The sequence below is a fragment of the Mytilus californianus genome, unplaced genomic scaffold (genome assembly GCF_021869535.1).
Source record: "Mytilus californianus isolate M0D057914Y unplaced genomic scaffold, xbMytCali1.0.p SCAF_19, whole genome shotgun sequence".
Classification (NCBI taxonomy): Eukaryota; Metazoa; Mollusca; class Bivalvia; order Mytilida; family Mytilidae; genus Mytilus; species Mytilus californianus.
In genome coordinates this window covers 5566493-5581520 of record NW_026262667.1, presented here as the reverse complement: position 1 = coordinate 5581520, position 15028 = coordinate 5566493, and the positions used below count along the sequence as shown (strand labels likewise).

The window sequence follows — 15028 nt, the reverse complement described above, 5'->3', positions numbered from 1 at the left end:
GAGACTGAGTGGTCATTCTAGTGTGAAAAACAATGTACAATTAACATTGCCTGGTGATGATTCAGAGCCTGAGTGGTCATTCTAGTATGAAAAACAATGTACAATTAACAGTGCCTGGTGATGATTCAGAGCCTGAGTGGTCATTCTAGTATGAAAAACAATGTACAATTAACAGTGCCTGGTGATGATTCAGAGCCTGAGTGGTCATTCTAGTATGAAAAACAATGTACAATTAACAGTGCCTGGTGATGATTCAGAGCCTGAGTGGTCATTCTAGTATGAAAAACAATGAACAATAAAATATGTTGAGGGTTAAGTCCCCACTAAACATAATGTTGATGACACAATTCCTATTAAACATATTTAAATTGAATTATTTCTGCCTGACATTTTCTTGAAGATACTGTTCCTAATAAACAATAGTGAACTATAGTGGCTTAAATCCACATCATTTGGTCTCTGATGAATAGTTGTCTCATTGGCAATCCTACAATATCTCCTTATTTTATATAGTTGCTTAAATCCACAGCATTTGGTCTCTGGTAGATAGTTGTCTCATTAACAATCTTACCATATCTCCTTATTTCATAAAAGTAGGATAGATCTGTTCCCCTAATACAATAATTAATTACTTTCATCATTTGATCGTGTTTGTCAGGATCAAAATCACCCTCTAGATCCTCTGTATTCAAACCAAGTGACTGGTTCCCTGCTATTTCCTTTAGCTTATCAATCTTATCCATTATCTCCTGTTTCTTCATATTCTTAAGCTGTTTTATTTCTTCTTTCCTTCTATCTTTTTCCTTTAATAAAAATAAAGAAAACAACAAAACTCATAAAATGTTTTTTTTGTCTGAAAAAAAATATACAATAAGCTTTGCCATTATCTTAAATAAATGGATTCAATAAATAATTAACTATCATTTCTAACATTAATAACAATTTTGACAAATACAATTATCATAAAACTATGGACAACTTTCATCCTTTGAAAAATAATTATCAATATAATTATGAAAAGTATTTTGAAAAAGTTCATGCTAAATACTAAACAAGGCGGCATATTTTGAGGGGTCAAAATTCTATTTCAGTTGAATTATCACGGTGCATTTTCTGGAAAGCTGATGTAAACATTTAATGGTGATGTCATAGTAAAATATAAACATTTAATGGTGATGTCATAGTAAAATATAAACATTTAATGGTGATGTCATAGTAAAATGTAAACATTTAATGGTGATGTCATAGTAAAATATAAACATTTAATAGTGATGTCATAGTAAAATGTAAACATTTAATGGTGATGTCACAGTAAAATGTAAACATTTAATGGTGATGTCACAGTAAAATGTAAACATCAAATGGTGATGTCATAGTAAAATGTAAACATTTAATGGTGATGTCACAGTAAAATGTAAACATTTAATGGTGATGTCATAGAAAAAGGTAAACATTTAATGGTGATGTCACAGTAAAATGTAAACATTTAATGGTGATGTCATAGTAAAATGTAAACATTTAATGGTGATGTCATAGTAAAATGAAAACAATCTGCAAAAGACATTTTCATTATATTAAATGTAAGACTTTGAAACTAATGATACAGAAAGTAACATTGATCTTTAAAATTTGGAGATGCCCTTTTCAGTGCAACTAATATGAAAATGCATAAATTAGTAGCTTTTTAAGATTTTTACCAACTTGTAAATTATAATGACATCATGTGCTGCCATCAAACCATTTTAATTTATTTTATTAAAATAGATATTTACTGTATTGGTAAAAATAAACTAAAAACTTTCAAATTTTGAAACCTTCATCTTAGTTCTGTTTTGTAAATATTCAGTCATTAAAATTCTAATTTAAACATAGTTACATAAACTATTTAGAAATGAGGTACACATAAACATTTTCACATGTATTCATTAGCATATAACTTTTTCAAAAAACACATTTAGTTCTTGTACCATTTTCTTTCTGTCTCTCAGTTGTTTTCTTCTTTCTGCTCTTTTACTTTCTTTCCTCCTGACAGAATCATCTATTGTTCGTGGGAAGGATTTGATCTGTAAACAATAACAAATTACTATAAGATCTAAGTGGAGTGTTTGAATAGTGGCATACCCTTTGCATATTAGGTGGCTTGTTGTAATAGTTTATTTTCTCTCAGCTTTTAGAACCTATAAATTTCCCAATTCAAAATGTGAAGCATTCTGGGAAGTATTTTCAAACAGGCACATGCAAACTTGTGATTAGTTAAAAATCAAAATAATGTAAATTTAACCTATAAAACAGAACTTTCTTTTCACTAATTTATGAACAATTTATGAACATTTTTATTCCTCAAAGTCCTTAAGATTCTGTAACAGTGTTGAAACTTATTCTTGTCTTAAAAATCCATGCATATTTGTAACTGAATTTAAGCAACCAATCAAAATTCAATTACAGTCGACTCTCGTTAGGAATATTTTGAGTAACCCGTAGTTTGACTCAAACAAATACAGGAAGTTTGACAGACCAAGGGACACAACTATTGCTTAGCTTGGTAAGGTTAAAATAAATCAGGAAATATGGATAAGGGATCTATATTCTGGTCTGAGATCGATGTATCTGTATGCAATGATCTTTTCTTATTATAATAAAATTATATATTTTTTTTGTCTCTTAGTTATATCTTGGTACAGTAACATTTTGTTCATGTGGATTTAAGCCTAGAGAATATTTTCTAATTGATCCTAGCGTGATTTCAAGTTGACAAAGCTGTTCATTCTGGTATACAAGAGAATTGAGAAAATTAAGATTTCTTTTCATTTTCTTTAATTTCTATCTTTTTCAGCAAGCGACAATACAAGAGATTACAGACACTGATTGAGTAATTTAGGTAAACACTCATGGGAAAAGAATGTCATAAATCAATACAGTGGTTAGTGACTGGAATTTAAATTACATGTGCAATGTCAGATTAACTCTTCAATCCATTTAAATCCCCAAGGTCATGTTTTGACATATATGTATTGGTTTGAGATAATTGACATAATTTGAATGCTTTTAGTAACCTTGGAAGTGTAATTTTGGTTCAACTCATTAGGAGTGGAAATACATATATTTATATGGAACAAAGTTCGAGACCACAGGAAAATTTTGACTCATCCGAAATTTCGAGTCAGGCGAGTTTGAGACGAGAGTTAACTGTATTCTTCATTAATTCTAATTCCACCATTACATTTGGATTAAAATTGACCAGGTGATAATTATCACCTCAGTATAGGAGATCATTGATTCGTTCACCACTGTTTACAATAATTCAATCTTAATAAAAACCTCTGAAATACAACATACAAAATCTTGGTCAGGCTCCTCATATCTGAAGTTGTATTTCCTTTCAAATTCCTCCTGCTTTTCTACATTTTCTTCATCATCTGTCAGTCCATCGCCATCATTTATAATCTCATCATATGATGGTATTCTGAAATAAATCAGGACATATTGACTACTACATGGGAAACTTGTAAAACTAGAAGCTGAGTCTTTCACATATGTATGCCTTAAATATACGTGGGTGAAAGACACACCTTCTACAGTTACAGATATGCATTATTTACCAAGATTTGGTCAAGCATAAAATGTAGGTCATGATGACTGCACATACAAGCACACACTGCATCATAGTGGAGTGTAGGAGTACATATTGTTGATACACTACAATAAACTTGAAATAGAAGTCAAAATGGGTCTAACTTGCTAAAATATGAAATGAAGGACTTGGTGATGTAAATACGTGTACTGCAAAAGAAGATTCAAGCATTGAAATCTTATCTACCCAAAGGATTTTACATTAAGATAGTATATGGTAGATCTGAGCAATTTGTGACAAACTTATTATACAGAAACACCTCACCTGTCTGCATCTTTTTCAAGGTACTGTTGCTTTACTATAAAATCTCTCAAAAATTTCTCTCCTTCCTCCAGATTTGGGTCATTCCAATATTGTTTTAATGAACCCTGCAATAACATAATAAAGTATATTCATTTATTGATACAATAGAGAATGGAAACGGGGAATGTGTCAAAGAAACAACAACCAAAAGGGAGAAACAGCCCAAGGCCACCAATGGGTCTTCAATGTAGCGAGAAAATCCTGCACCCGGAGGCAGGCTTCAGCTGGCCCTAAACATTGATTAAGCATTGATAAAGGAAATTTAGTTAAAATCAACAATACTGAAATTGACAAGAATCTTTCATTGTTTCATGGCATTAAAAAATCTAAAAATCAAACTTAAAGAAGAAAATATATTAAACCCAACAAGAAAACATTCTTTTTCTTCATACATTTCTAAATTAACGAAATTCATGTTATATTATCTAAACCAATGAAATCATTTAAATAAATAATAATATATTTTGTGCATTTAACTTAATTTACCATTTCAAAAAAATTACCGTAAAAAGATTTATTTTAACTTCATATTACAGTATTAAACAAGTTTTTTAAAACACCAGTACAAATTAGTAACCTTTTATAGCTTGCTATGCAGTACAGGTTTTGCTCATTGTTGAACACCGAATGTGACCTATCGTTGCTTACCTCCTACGTCATTTGGTCACTGGTGGAGTGTTGTCTCATTGGCAATCATACTACATCTTCTTATTTTTATATTTACCTTCAAAATATATATATTGGTGATTGGCCAGCATTACAGAATGACTTGTGTTGAAGCTAGTAGTACAAAATATGCTTCAGACAAGTCAATTCAAGGCATATATCAGCTGTGACCTTCAACTTATAAAGATATGATCTTACATCAAGGTTTTAACCTACTCTAAGGTTAAGGGTAATGAAATATGAACTATGACTAGAATCCAAGCAGTCATTTTTTTACGACCGCAAAAATTTTGCGTTCGTATATTGCTATCATGTCATCGTCATTTGGTTTCTGGACAATAACTTTAGTATAAGTGAATGGATCTTGCCATCGTATCCAGCTACTCAAGGCGGAGCGCATTTTTTAAAGTTATAATCCAGACACAAAATAAGGAAAGGACATTAAAGATTTTCAAATATCCCTAACTTAACTTATTTTAACCTGATAAAAAGAGGATTTACAATAAATATACACAAGACTTTTCCCCCAAGCAAAACCATTCAACAGATAAACCATGGTAATATTTAATTTACCAATTCTATTCCAAACTTTTTGTCTTCCTTTTTTCCCTTCTTTTCCTCTTTCACCCATGACATGAAATCTGTGTCTTCCTCATCCTAAAACAAGAACAGTAGTTATAACAAATCCAATGTTTTATAACATATTAGTGTACAATGGCTAAGGTACACTACAAATCCAATGTGTTATAACATATTAGTGTACAATGGCTAAGGTACACTACAAATCCAATGTGTTATACCATATTAGTGTACAATGGCTAAGGTACACTACAAATCCAATGTGTTATACCATATTAGTGTACAATGGCTAAGGTACACTACAAATCCAATTTGTTATACCATATTAGTGTACAATGGCTAAGGTACACTACAAATCCAATGTGTTATACCATATTAGTGTACAATGGCTAAGGTACACTACATATTCAATGTTTTATAACATAGTAGTGTACAATGGCTAAGGTACACTACAAATCCAATGTGTTATAACATATTAGTGTACAATGGCTAAGGTACACTACATATCCAATGTGTTATAACATATTAGTGTACAATGGCTAAGGTACACTACATATCCAATGTGTTATAACATAGTAGTGTACAATGGCTAAGGTACACTACATATCCAATGTGTTATAACATAGTAGTGTACAATGGCTAAGGTACACTACAAATCCAATGTTTTATAACATATTAGTGTACAATGGCTAAGGTACACTACAAATCCAATGTGTTATACCATATTAGTGTACAATGGCTAAGGTACACTACAAATCCAATGTGTTATACCATATTAGTGTACAACGGCTAAGGTACACTACATATCCAATGTGTTATACCATATTAGTGTACAATGGCTAAGGTACACTACAAATCCAATGTGTTATAACATATTAGTGTACAATGGCTTAGGTACACTACAAATCCAATGTGTTATACCATATTAGTGTACAATGGCTAAGGTACACTACATATCAAACTTTCAAACCTTCTGAACATTGTGTTATAATGTGCTAAATCAAGAGTAGATCTTGTAGACATATTCTAATATTTTCATCTTTTGTTTTTAACTTTCCTGCTATTTGACTGTCCTTCATACACCTTTAAATCAGCCTCTAACAATGGAGTTTATAATCTAAAGTAAAAGCTAAACAGTATACATACACTGTTCTTCAAACTGACATTAATGTTTTAATAAATGTATGCATTATCACAAATGAAGAACTTCCCTTTTCTATTTCAGTTTTCAGTTTATGATCAATTCCCCTTTTCTCTTTCAGTTTTCACCTTACGATGAATTCCCCTTTTCCTATTAGTTTTAACCTTATGATGAATTCTCCTTTTCTCTTTTCGTTTTCACCTTTTTTTTCCAGTTTTCTCCTTATGATGATAAATGCCTAAACCTTGAGTATTTTCTTAATTATTCAAAAGATTCTGCATGTCTGGTTTAGGTGTTATTATATCTAGACATTTATAGAAAGACACAGCTTTGTCTGGCAAATAATGACTGTTTTGAAAGCCCTGTGATGAACCCACCTTTTCTTTTTCAGTTTTCACTTTTTTGGTAAGAAATTCTGGATCACTTGATTCACTGCCTGAATCCTCAAAAGCTGACTTGAAACTAAAATATTCAAGAATGTAAAATAATAACTAAACTAGTACATACATGTGATGGTATCTGCAGTTTAGTTTACAAAACATATCATTAACTGTGTCATCTTTTCCCTTTTGGTGTATGCTGATAAATTTTCTTCTTAATTTGACTATTTTAAAGATTGATTGATTGTTGGTGTTTAGTGCCCCTTTCAGCACACATGGCTATGTCAGCCATTCTTTATTAATGGAGTACCTGGAAGGAACCACCGACCTTCTGCAGGAAAACTTGCAATGCATGACCTTCTGCAGGAAAACTTGCAATGCAATGAAGTTGAAAATGTAAAGTTAGTATAAAGGATGGTATTAAGTGTTATTTTTATTAGATAAATAGTTTTCATAGATTTTGTGAGACTAATACTTCTAGGAGCAAGATCATCACATTTACAATATTTGTAAATGTCGAAGTTCCACCAATATTTTCAGTACTTTTTATTCCTTATTTTCAGACTTATTATCCTATAATTGAAAATAAATAGTTCATGGCTCCTCTAATTCAGCAATAATTCAAATAATATTTGGATACTATAAAATTCAGAAAAATATTTCAGATGATTTAAATCTTCTTTAAGCTATACTGCTGTCTGTTGCCATTTATTCTTTGTCTTTTTTCATTTATATGATATTGAAAAGTACTACAATAGTAATAAATAATTTCATTAAATATATGATGATTTCATAAATAGATGTGATATGATCATTTATTAAATTTATTGCATTTTTATAATTGGTCTTATTGTTTTTGTGCTTTATTAAAGCAGTAGTAAGAACATGTCACCTTTGTTTAATTTCATCCTGTTCTTCATAATAACTTGGTTTCTGTGGAAAGTCTTCTTCTTCACCACTGTCACTTTCATCAATCAGTTTACTACAAAGGTGGTAATAAAATGTTGCATACATTGTAGAATAACATGAAAAAAAGATATTTTAACAAGATTGTGTCCATAGTACAGGGATGCCCCACTCGCACTATCATTTTCTATGTTCAGTGGACCATGAAATTGGGATCAAAACTCTAATTTGGCATTAAAATTAGAAAGATCATATTATAGGGAACATGTGTACTAAGTTTCAAGTTGATTGGACTTCAACTTCATCAAAAACTACCTTGACCAAAAACTTTAACCTGAAGCAGGACAGACGGACGGACAGACAGACAGACGGACGGACGGACGGACGGACGGACGGACGGACGAACGAACGGACGCACAGACCGAAAAACATAATGCCCCTCTACTATTGTAGGTGGGGCATAAAAATGTTAACAAGACAGAAATTCAAGAAGAAATAAATGGAGAATGTGTCCATGGGTCACAGATGATGCCCCTGCTTGCATATAACATTATAAAGGGGCATAACTCGAGAACGATAAAAGTGACGCCACCCAAATTCGAAATGATCTGTGTTTTGTGGTAATAGGCATTGTGTATAAGTTTCATAACATTTGGTTGAGGCAAACTAAAGTAAGAGAATGGAAACCAATTTTAGGACGTACGTACGGACAGACGGACGGCCAAGGTTAACACTTAATGCCCCGTCAAGTGACAGCGGGGGCATAAAAATGAACATCAACGTCACAATATGGCACCAACAAGGAGCTCTGAATGTACTTAAGAAATGAACATTGTCTTTACATTTCAAGCATAAAAGATTAAAATATCAGATACATGTTATCATAATAATAATAATAAATTCTTTATTCAAAGAGGGTAATTCAATTAGAACTTGTCTTATTTTCATTGAGGCCCACATGTTAAAGGTAAACAAGACAGAAATTCAATAAGAATCAAAGCATCATCTATGCTGTAATCCAGCCAATTATTTAGCTAGTCAGACATTTTTTCTGATCTCATTTTCAATATTTTTTTCTTTAATACATCAACTCCTGCGAAACATTTCAAGACAGCCATCAAAACTAGGTAAAAGTGAATTTGGCTCAAAATGTAAATTTATGTTTGGACATAATTTCTATTGAAAACCAGAGAGAGAGAGAAGATACAGACGGACGATCTAAATTCATACGTCTAATAATAAAATCTGACAACAAAAGTATTGAAACCTAGATGTTGTTTTAATATTTTTTTTTACTTAAAAAAAAATGTCAGAATTTTTTTCCTTTTTTAATCACCACTTTCAGGTCACTAAACTTTGAGAAGAAAGAATATTTCTCCTTACAATCAAAGAATACTTCTCCTTACAATCAAAGAATACTTCTCCTTACAATCGAAGAATACTTCTCCTTACAATCAAAGAATACTTCTCCTTACAATCAAAGAATACTTCTCCTTACAATCAAAGTGATCAAAATCATTGATGCAAAGATTAGAAGAGTTGTGTGCATAACTTCAAATCATATTCTCAAGTATGGTGGTGGTGAAAAAAAAACTTTACTACTGCATAAAGTTTAGAAAGATAATTATTTTTTGTCAAATAATAAAACAAGCTTGGTTTTTTTCAGGAGTATTTCAATGTTCAAACATAGGTATAGTCTTTTTTTCTGACTCATTTTAGGATCCTTTATTGATTTTTGGATATAAATTATATCTCACTTTTTTTAAACTTTTTTTTATTTAAACAATTTTCAATTTATTATGGATGGAAAGAAGTATCTTCAAAGAAAGGTGAAATGTATTTTTAATTGAAGTTTGACTTAATAAATTCCTGAACGAGGCATTGCAAAATGCACTTTTCAACAATAACAAAATGTGAAAGTGAAGTAACTAATTTTTATTTAAATTGATGTTCATAACCATTCTTCATTGGGAAAAATATGTTTCCTGTTTACAAATATACATGTACAAATACCTTACACTTTTAAATAGCAATATAATGGGGAATATAAACAATTAATTTATTACAGAAAATGCTCAGGTTAGAGTTATGCAATTTTGTTTATTGTTTCAATCAAATTACTGTACCTTACATTTACATAAATTATAGGCTCATATATGATGATAATACATTGATTTAACTAGTAAAATAGACCATGCTTGCATTTTCTTATTCATATTTTATTTGTTGTCTTTTCTTTGAAAAAAAAAATCCATCTGATAAATCCTCAATCATTCATCTTTGACACATAATTTACAGGATCATTTTAAGTAGTGTAGATCAAAAGTATTTATAGGTACAGAATTGAGGTCAAGAAAAGTTAATATTGATAAAGTATCTATTCAATTATGTAATACAAGAAATATAATCTGTGGTCACTTAAGATTGGCATAAAAGTGGAAGTGATTCCAATTAATCCACAAACCTTTGATTGGCATTATTTGTAAATCAATCAACCAATCAATCAAGGTCCCACAGGAAGTATTTACAAGCAACAATGATAAAATAGATACATACACAATATAAACACAAATATAGTACAGTATACAGTTTAAAATGACGTGAGAGATATTGTAATAGATATAAATAAAATGCAAAACAAGTAATATTGGATTGTTATGTACAGCAATGCACCTTTTTTTTTAACTTTTTATATATATATTGTTCTTCCCTCGCCGGGATTCGAACTCATGCTACTGAGATATCATGACACCAAATCACCTGCACTGTATCCGACGCGCTAGACCACTCGACCACCTAGGCTTCACTAGGTGATCATGACACCAAATCGGTGTCATGATAGTGAAGCCTAGGTGGTTGATTGGTCTAGTGGTCAGATATCGAATCCCGGCGAGGGAAGAACAAAAAATTTGCGAAAGCAAATTTACAGATCTAACATTGTTGGGCTGATGTTTAGACGAGTTGTATATACAGAATGTACACAGCCATGTATCACCATCACTGCTGGTGATCCGATGGATAAATCTGTTGTAGAGTTGTCACTGGTTCAGACGTATTTATATATATACAGCATTTATGCCACATCTTCTTATTTTTATATTTACTGCAAGGTTTGTTGATCGTGCTGTGTGGATGCAGTAGAATGTGTCCCTGTGCCTGTAGTGTATGCCCTTATATTTTACACTTATGGTTTTTTGCTTGTGAGAAGGCTGTCTACATATTCCATTATATTAATGTTCTATTTCTTTGGTCTCTGGGTGGAGAGTTGTCTCATTGGCAATTATACCACATCTTCTCATATATATATATATATATATATATACATTTATACTTTATTCTGATAAACCACTGACGATACAAAGGTACACAGAAGAACATAGACAGTATACAATAAAACAAAGGTCCATTTGTTGAGGAAATAAACAATCAATACAATAGAGATATATAAATATGTTTGCATGTTAAAAATGTGCAGTGTAACCTTAAAATATGGGGGAGGAGGGAGGAGGTTAATTGAGAGAATCCACTTCATCGTTTATAAACTTACACAAATTTCTAAGCTTAAATTGTTTTGATCATGTATTCATAAGTTCCCTGAACTTAAGAATATTACAATTTTTTGTGATTCTTTCTGTTGTAAAAAATTGCATTTGAGGAGATAATGGTTCTGGGTTCATATCAACTATACTATGATTGAAGTTTTTAATCTCCTTATTATATTGAGGTCAAAAATTATGTCAGTAGGTTTAACTAAAAAAAACCTTGATACTACAAAATAGGAAAACCAATTTAATATCAATTAGATCTAAAATAAAACTTGAATTTTATTAGCAAAAACATGTTTCAACATATATCTAAAATAGTATTATTAAAAATGTTCATCAAAATGTAGAATTAACCACATTTTAGCCCAAATTGAATCAATTTAAATTAATCCTAAAAATAAACAAACACATGACTTTAAGTATTCCTTTTATTGCTTTGGATAGATACTGGCATATTCTTGAATTAGCATTTTATTTTATATAATATATCATAATATTATTGATATGACTTTTAAACAGCTGAAATTCTTTCATTTTCAATTTTTATTAAATGTATGTTGACCAAAAGGACATATCATAAACAGGAAATAAAACCAAATCAAATAATTGGATCAACATAGAAACTGATTTGATAATGACCATATGACAATCTAGGTGGACATAAACAAAAACTAGATTTACTCAAAAAGACGTGAAGGAAGAAATTAGTAAATGCACACAAAGTTCATTGGAAAAAAGTATGAAGTTTGTACAGAGAGTATCATCTCTGGCAGTTTTTTGGGTATTCATACTCTTCTTTCTTAATATTAAGACAATGATAATTTCTTTTTCAACATATCATCAAACAATGTACAACAGCTTTGGCAAAAAGTTACAATACACTACGAAGAATTTACAAGACGTTACGAAGAATTTACAATGCGTTACTGAGAATTTACAATACGTTACAGAGAATTTTCAAAATGTTACGCAGGAATTTCAATATACTACAAAGAAAACACAATCAGATGATACGCAGAAACTACAAATATTTCATGGAAGAAACATATCGACACAGTTTGAGAGCTATTACATCAATGCTTCTGATAATGAACTTATGGACCCATTTATCCATCAACATCGCTACAAATTAATACTTAATCAAAATGTGAAATGCAAAGGGAAAAATGTTTTTCTTTTAGTTTTTATACATATGGCACTGGGCAATTTTGCTGGACGAAGCTTGATTAGATCCACGTTTGGAACCACTTTTAGTTTTCACAATAAACGCATTGAACATGTATTTGTGCTTGGCAAAACAGAAAATGCAACACTTCAACAAGATATCGAACACGAAAGTAAAAGATACATGGACATTATTCAAGGTAATTTCATAGATTCATACAGGAATTTAACATACAAACTTGTATTTAGTTTGTTTTGGGTGAATAATTTCTGCAACAATGCTAAATTCGTTATCAAGATGGACGATGACATTATAGTCAATATCCCACTAGTAGTACCTTACTTGGCAAAGAAGTTAAAGGCTGGACAAACAGTTAATGTTCTAGAATGCAGAACCATAACAGAAAATATTCCGGTTCGTGAAAGGAACAATAAATGGTTTATAACACCGGAAGAATATCCATTCACAAAGTTTCTTCCGTATTGTGCTGGACATAGTTCAATAATGTCAATTGACGTTGTAAGAAAAATGTACAGAGCATCAAAAAAAGTACCATATTTATGGTTAGAGGATGTTTATGGAAGTGGATTTTTATCTTTGTTCTTAAAGATAAATATGTTTATGCCAAAATTCTACTTTGAACCTGTGATAAGTAGTTTATATGATAAGCCATGCAGTTTATTTTATTTGAATATTTTAAAAAATTACACCAATTCATTAGAAATGTGGAAAACTATAACACAATATGAAAACAGACTTGACTGTTCATTTTGAATTTAAATATGAATGTATGTAATTATATATAATATCTATTGGACTTAAAGCAAACAATCTGAACCAGAATTTTAACTTGTTTTTCCATGTTTAGTGAACCACGAAACCTGGATAAAATCCTGATTTGACATATATTTTAAAAAGGTCTTATCAATATGAACAAATGAACTTAGTTTCAAGTTTGTACGACCACAATTTAATGGTAAGCCATCTTAAACTAAAATTTTAACCTAATACGGATCATACTTGTCCTATATATAGCATATGACTTTCAATTTTTAACGTTTTCATACTGCTTTTTTCATTATTCATTTTTTTGAAATGTTCGGGCAGAATTTGATAGTAAAACAGCAAATACAAAATAAAATGTAACAAATAGCAAAATAATTCAATGGAAAAATCTCAGAAAACAAAAAAGAAACAGTAAATATTGCCCCAAGTCCATATGCTATATGACTAAAGTTGACCCAAAAACAGATTGAAGAACTTATGATATCAAATTTATACAGCTTTTTATACTCTGGTGGTGGGAGATTTAAGAGATAGCATGTGTGTAATTGTTTGTTAATGATGACATTTGTCAATCATACTAGTATTGTATCAGTACTCTTACTTGGAAGGAAATGGAACTAGAGGCTCTAAAGAGCCTGTGTCACTCACCTTGGTCTATGTGCATATTAAACAAAGGACACAGATGGATTCATGACAAAATTGTGTTTTGGTGATGGTGATGTGTTTGTAGATCTTACTTTACTGAACATTCTTGCTCCTTACTATTATCTCTATCTATAATGAACTTGGCCCAGTAGTTACAGTGGAAAATATTTTGAATTTATGAAAATTGTAAAAAATTGACTATAAAGGGCAATAACTCCTTAAAGGGGTCAATTGACAATTTTGGTCATGTTGACTTATTTGTAGATCCTACTTTGCTGTACATTATTGCTGTTTACAGTTTATCTCTATCTATAATAATATTCAAGATAACCAAAAGCTGCAAAATTTTCTTAAAATTACCATTCAGGGGCAGCAACCCAACAATGTGTTGCCTGATTGGTCTGAAAATTTCAGGGCAGATAGATCTTGACCTAATGAACAATTTTTTCTCGTCAGATTTGCTCTAAATGCTTTGGTTTCAGAGATATGAGCCAAAAACTGCATTTTACCCTATGCTATTTTTTAGCCATGTCGGCCATCTTGGTTCGCGGGCAGGGTCATCGGACACATTTTTTAAACTAGATACCCTAATGATGATTGTGGACAAGTTTGGTTAAATTTGTCTTAGTAGTTTCAGAGGAGAAGATTTTTGTAAAAGATTACAAAAATTTACGAAAAATGGTTAAAAATTGACTATAAAGGGCAATAACTCCTTAAGGGGTCAACTGACCATTTTGGTCAAGTTGACTTATTTGTAGATCTTACTTTGCTGAACATTATTGCTGTTTACAGTTTATCTCTATCTATAATAATGTTCAAGATAATAACCAAAAACTGCAAAATTTCCTTAAAATTACCAATTCAGGGGCAGCAAACCAACAACGGGTTGTACGATTCATCTGAAAATTTCAGGGCATATAGATCTTGACCTGATAAACAATTTTACCCTATGTCAGATTTGCTCTAATTGCTTTGGTTTCAGAGATATAAGCCAAAATCTACATTTTACCCCTATGTTCTATTTTTAGCCTTGGTGGCCATCTTGGTTGGTTGGCCGGGTCACCGGACACATTTTTTAAACTAGATACCCCAATAATGATTGTGGCTAAGTTTGGTTTAATTTGGACAAGTAGTTTCAGAGGAGAAGATTTTTGTAAAAGTTAACGACGACAACGGACGACGACGACGGACGACAAGTGATGAGAAAAGCTCACTTGGCCCTTTGGGCCAGGTGAGCTAAAAATAGTATTTGAAAAAAGTGTGGGAATGCTATTTGGTATC

General features: G+C 31.2%; 2 protein-coding genes across 2 annotated transcripts in view; one reads left to right on the top strand and one right to left on the bottom strand.

The window, feature by feature from the left end:
- LOC127727144 (uncharacterized) overlaps nucleotides 1-15028 on the top strand; it is a 157952-nt gene that overhangs the window by 131024 nt on the left and 11900 nt on the right. The gene's annotated exons all lie outside the window — the stretch shown is intronic.
- LOC127727141 (protein KRI1 homolog) overlaps nucleotides 1-15028 on the bottom strand; it is a 28046-nt gene that overhangs the window by 6758 nt on the left and 6260 nt on the right. The window contains exons 5-11 of the mRNA XM_052234579.1: nucleotides 7593-7682; nucleotides 6698-6782; nucleotides 5174-5257; nucleotides 3896-3999; nucleotides 3337-3463; nucleotides 1968-2063; nucleotides 633-803 (exon numbers count right to left, since the gene is read on the bottom strand). Of these exons, the coding sequence (XP_052090539.1) occupies nucleotides 633-803; nucleotides 1968-2063; nucleotides 3337-3463; nucleotides 3896-3999; nucleotides 5174-5257; nucleotides 6698-6782; nucleotides 7593-7682 (757 nt within the window). The remainder of the gene's footprint in view (nucleotides 1-632; nucleotides 804-1967; nucleotides 2064-3336; nucleotides 3464-3895; nucleotides 4000-5173; nucleotides 5258-6697; nucleotides 6783-7592; nucleotides 7683-15028) is intronic.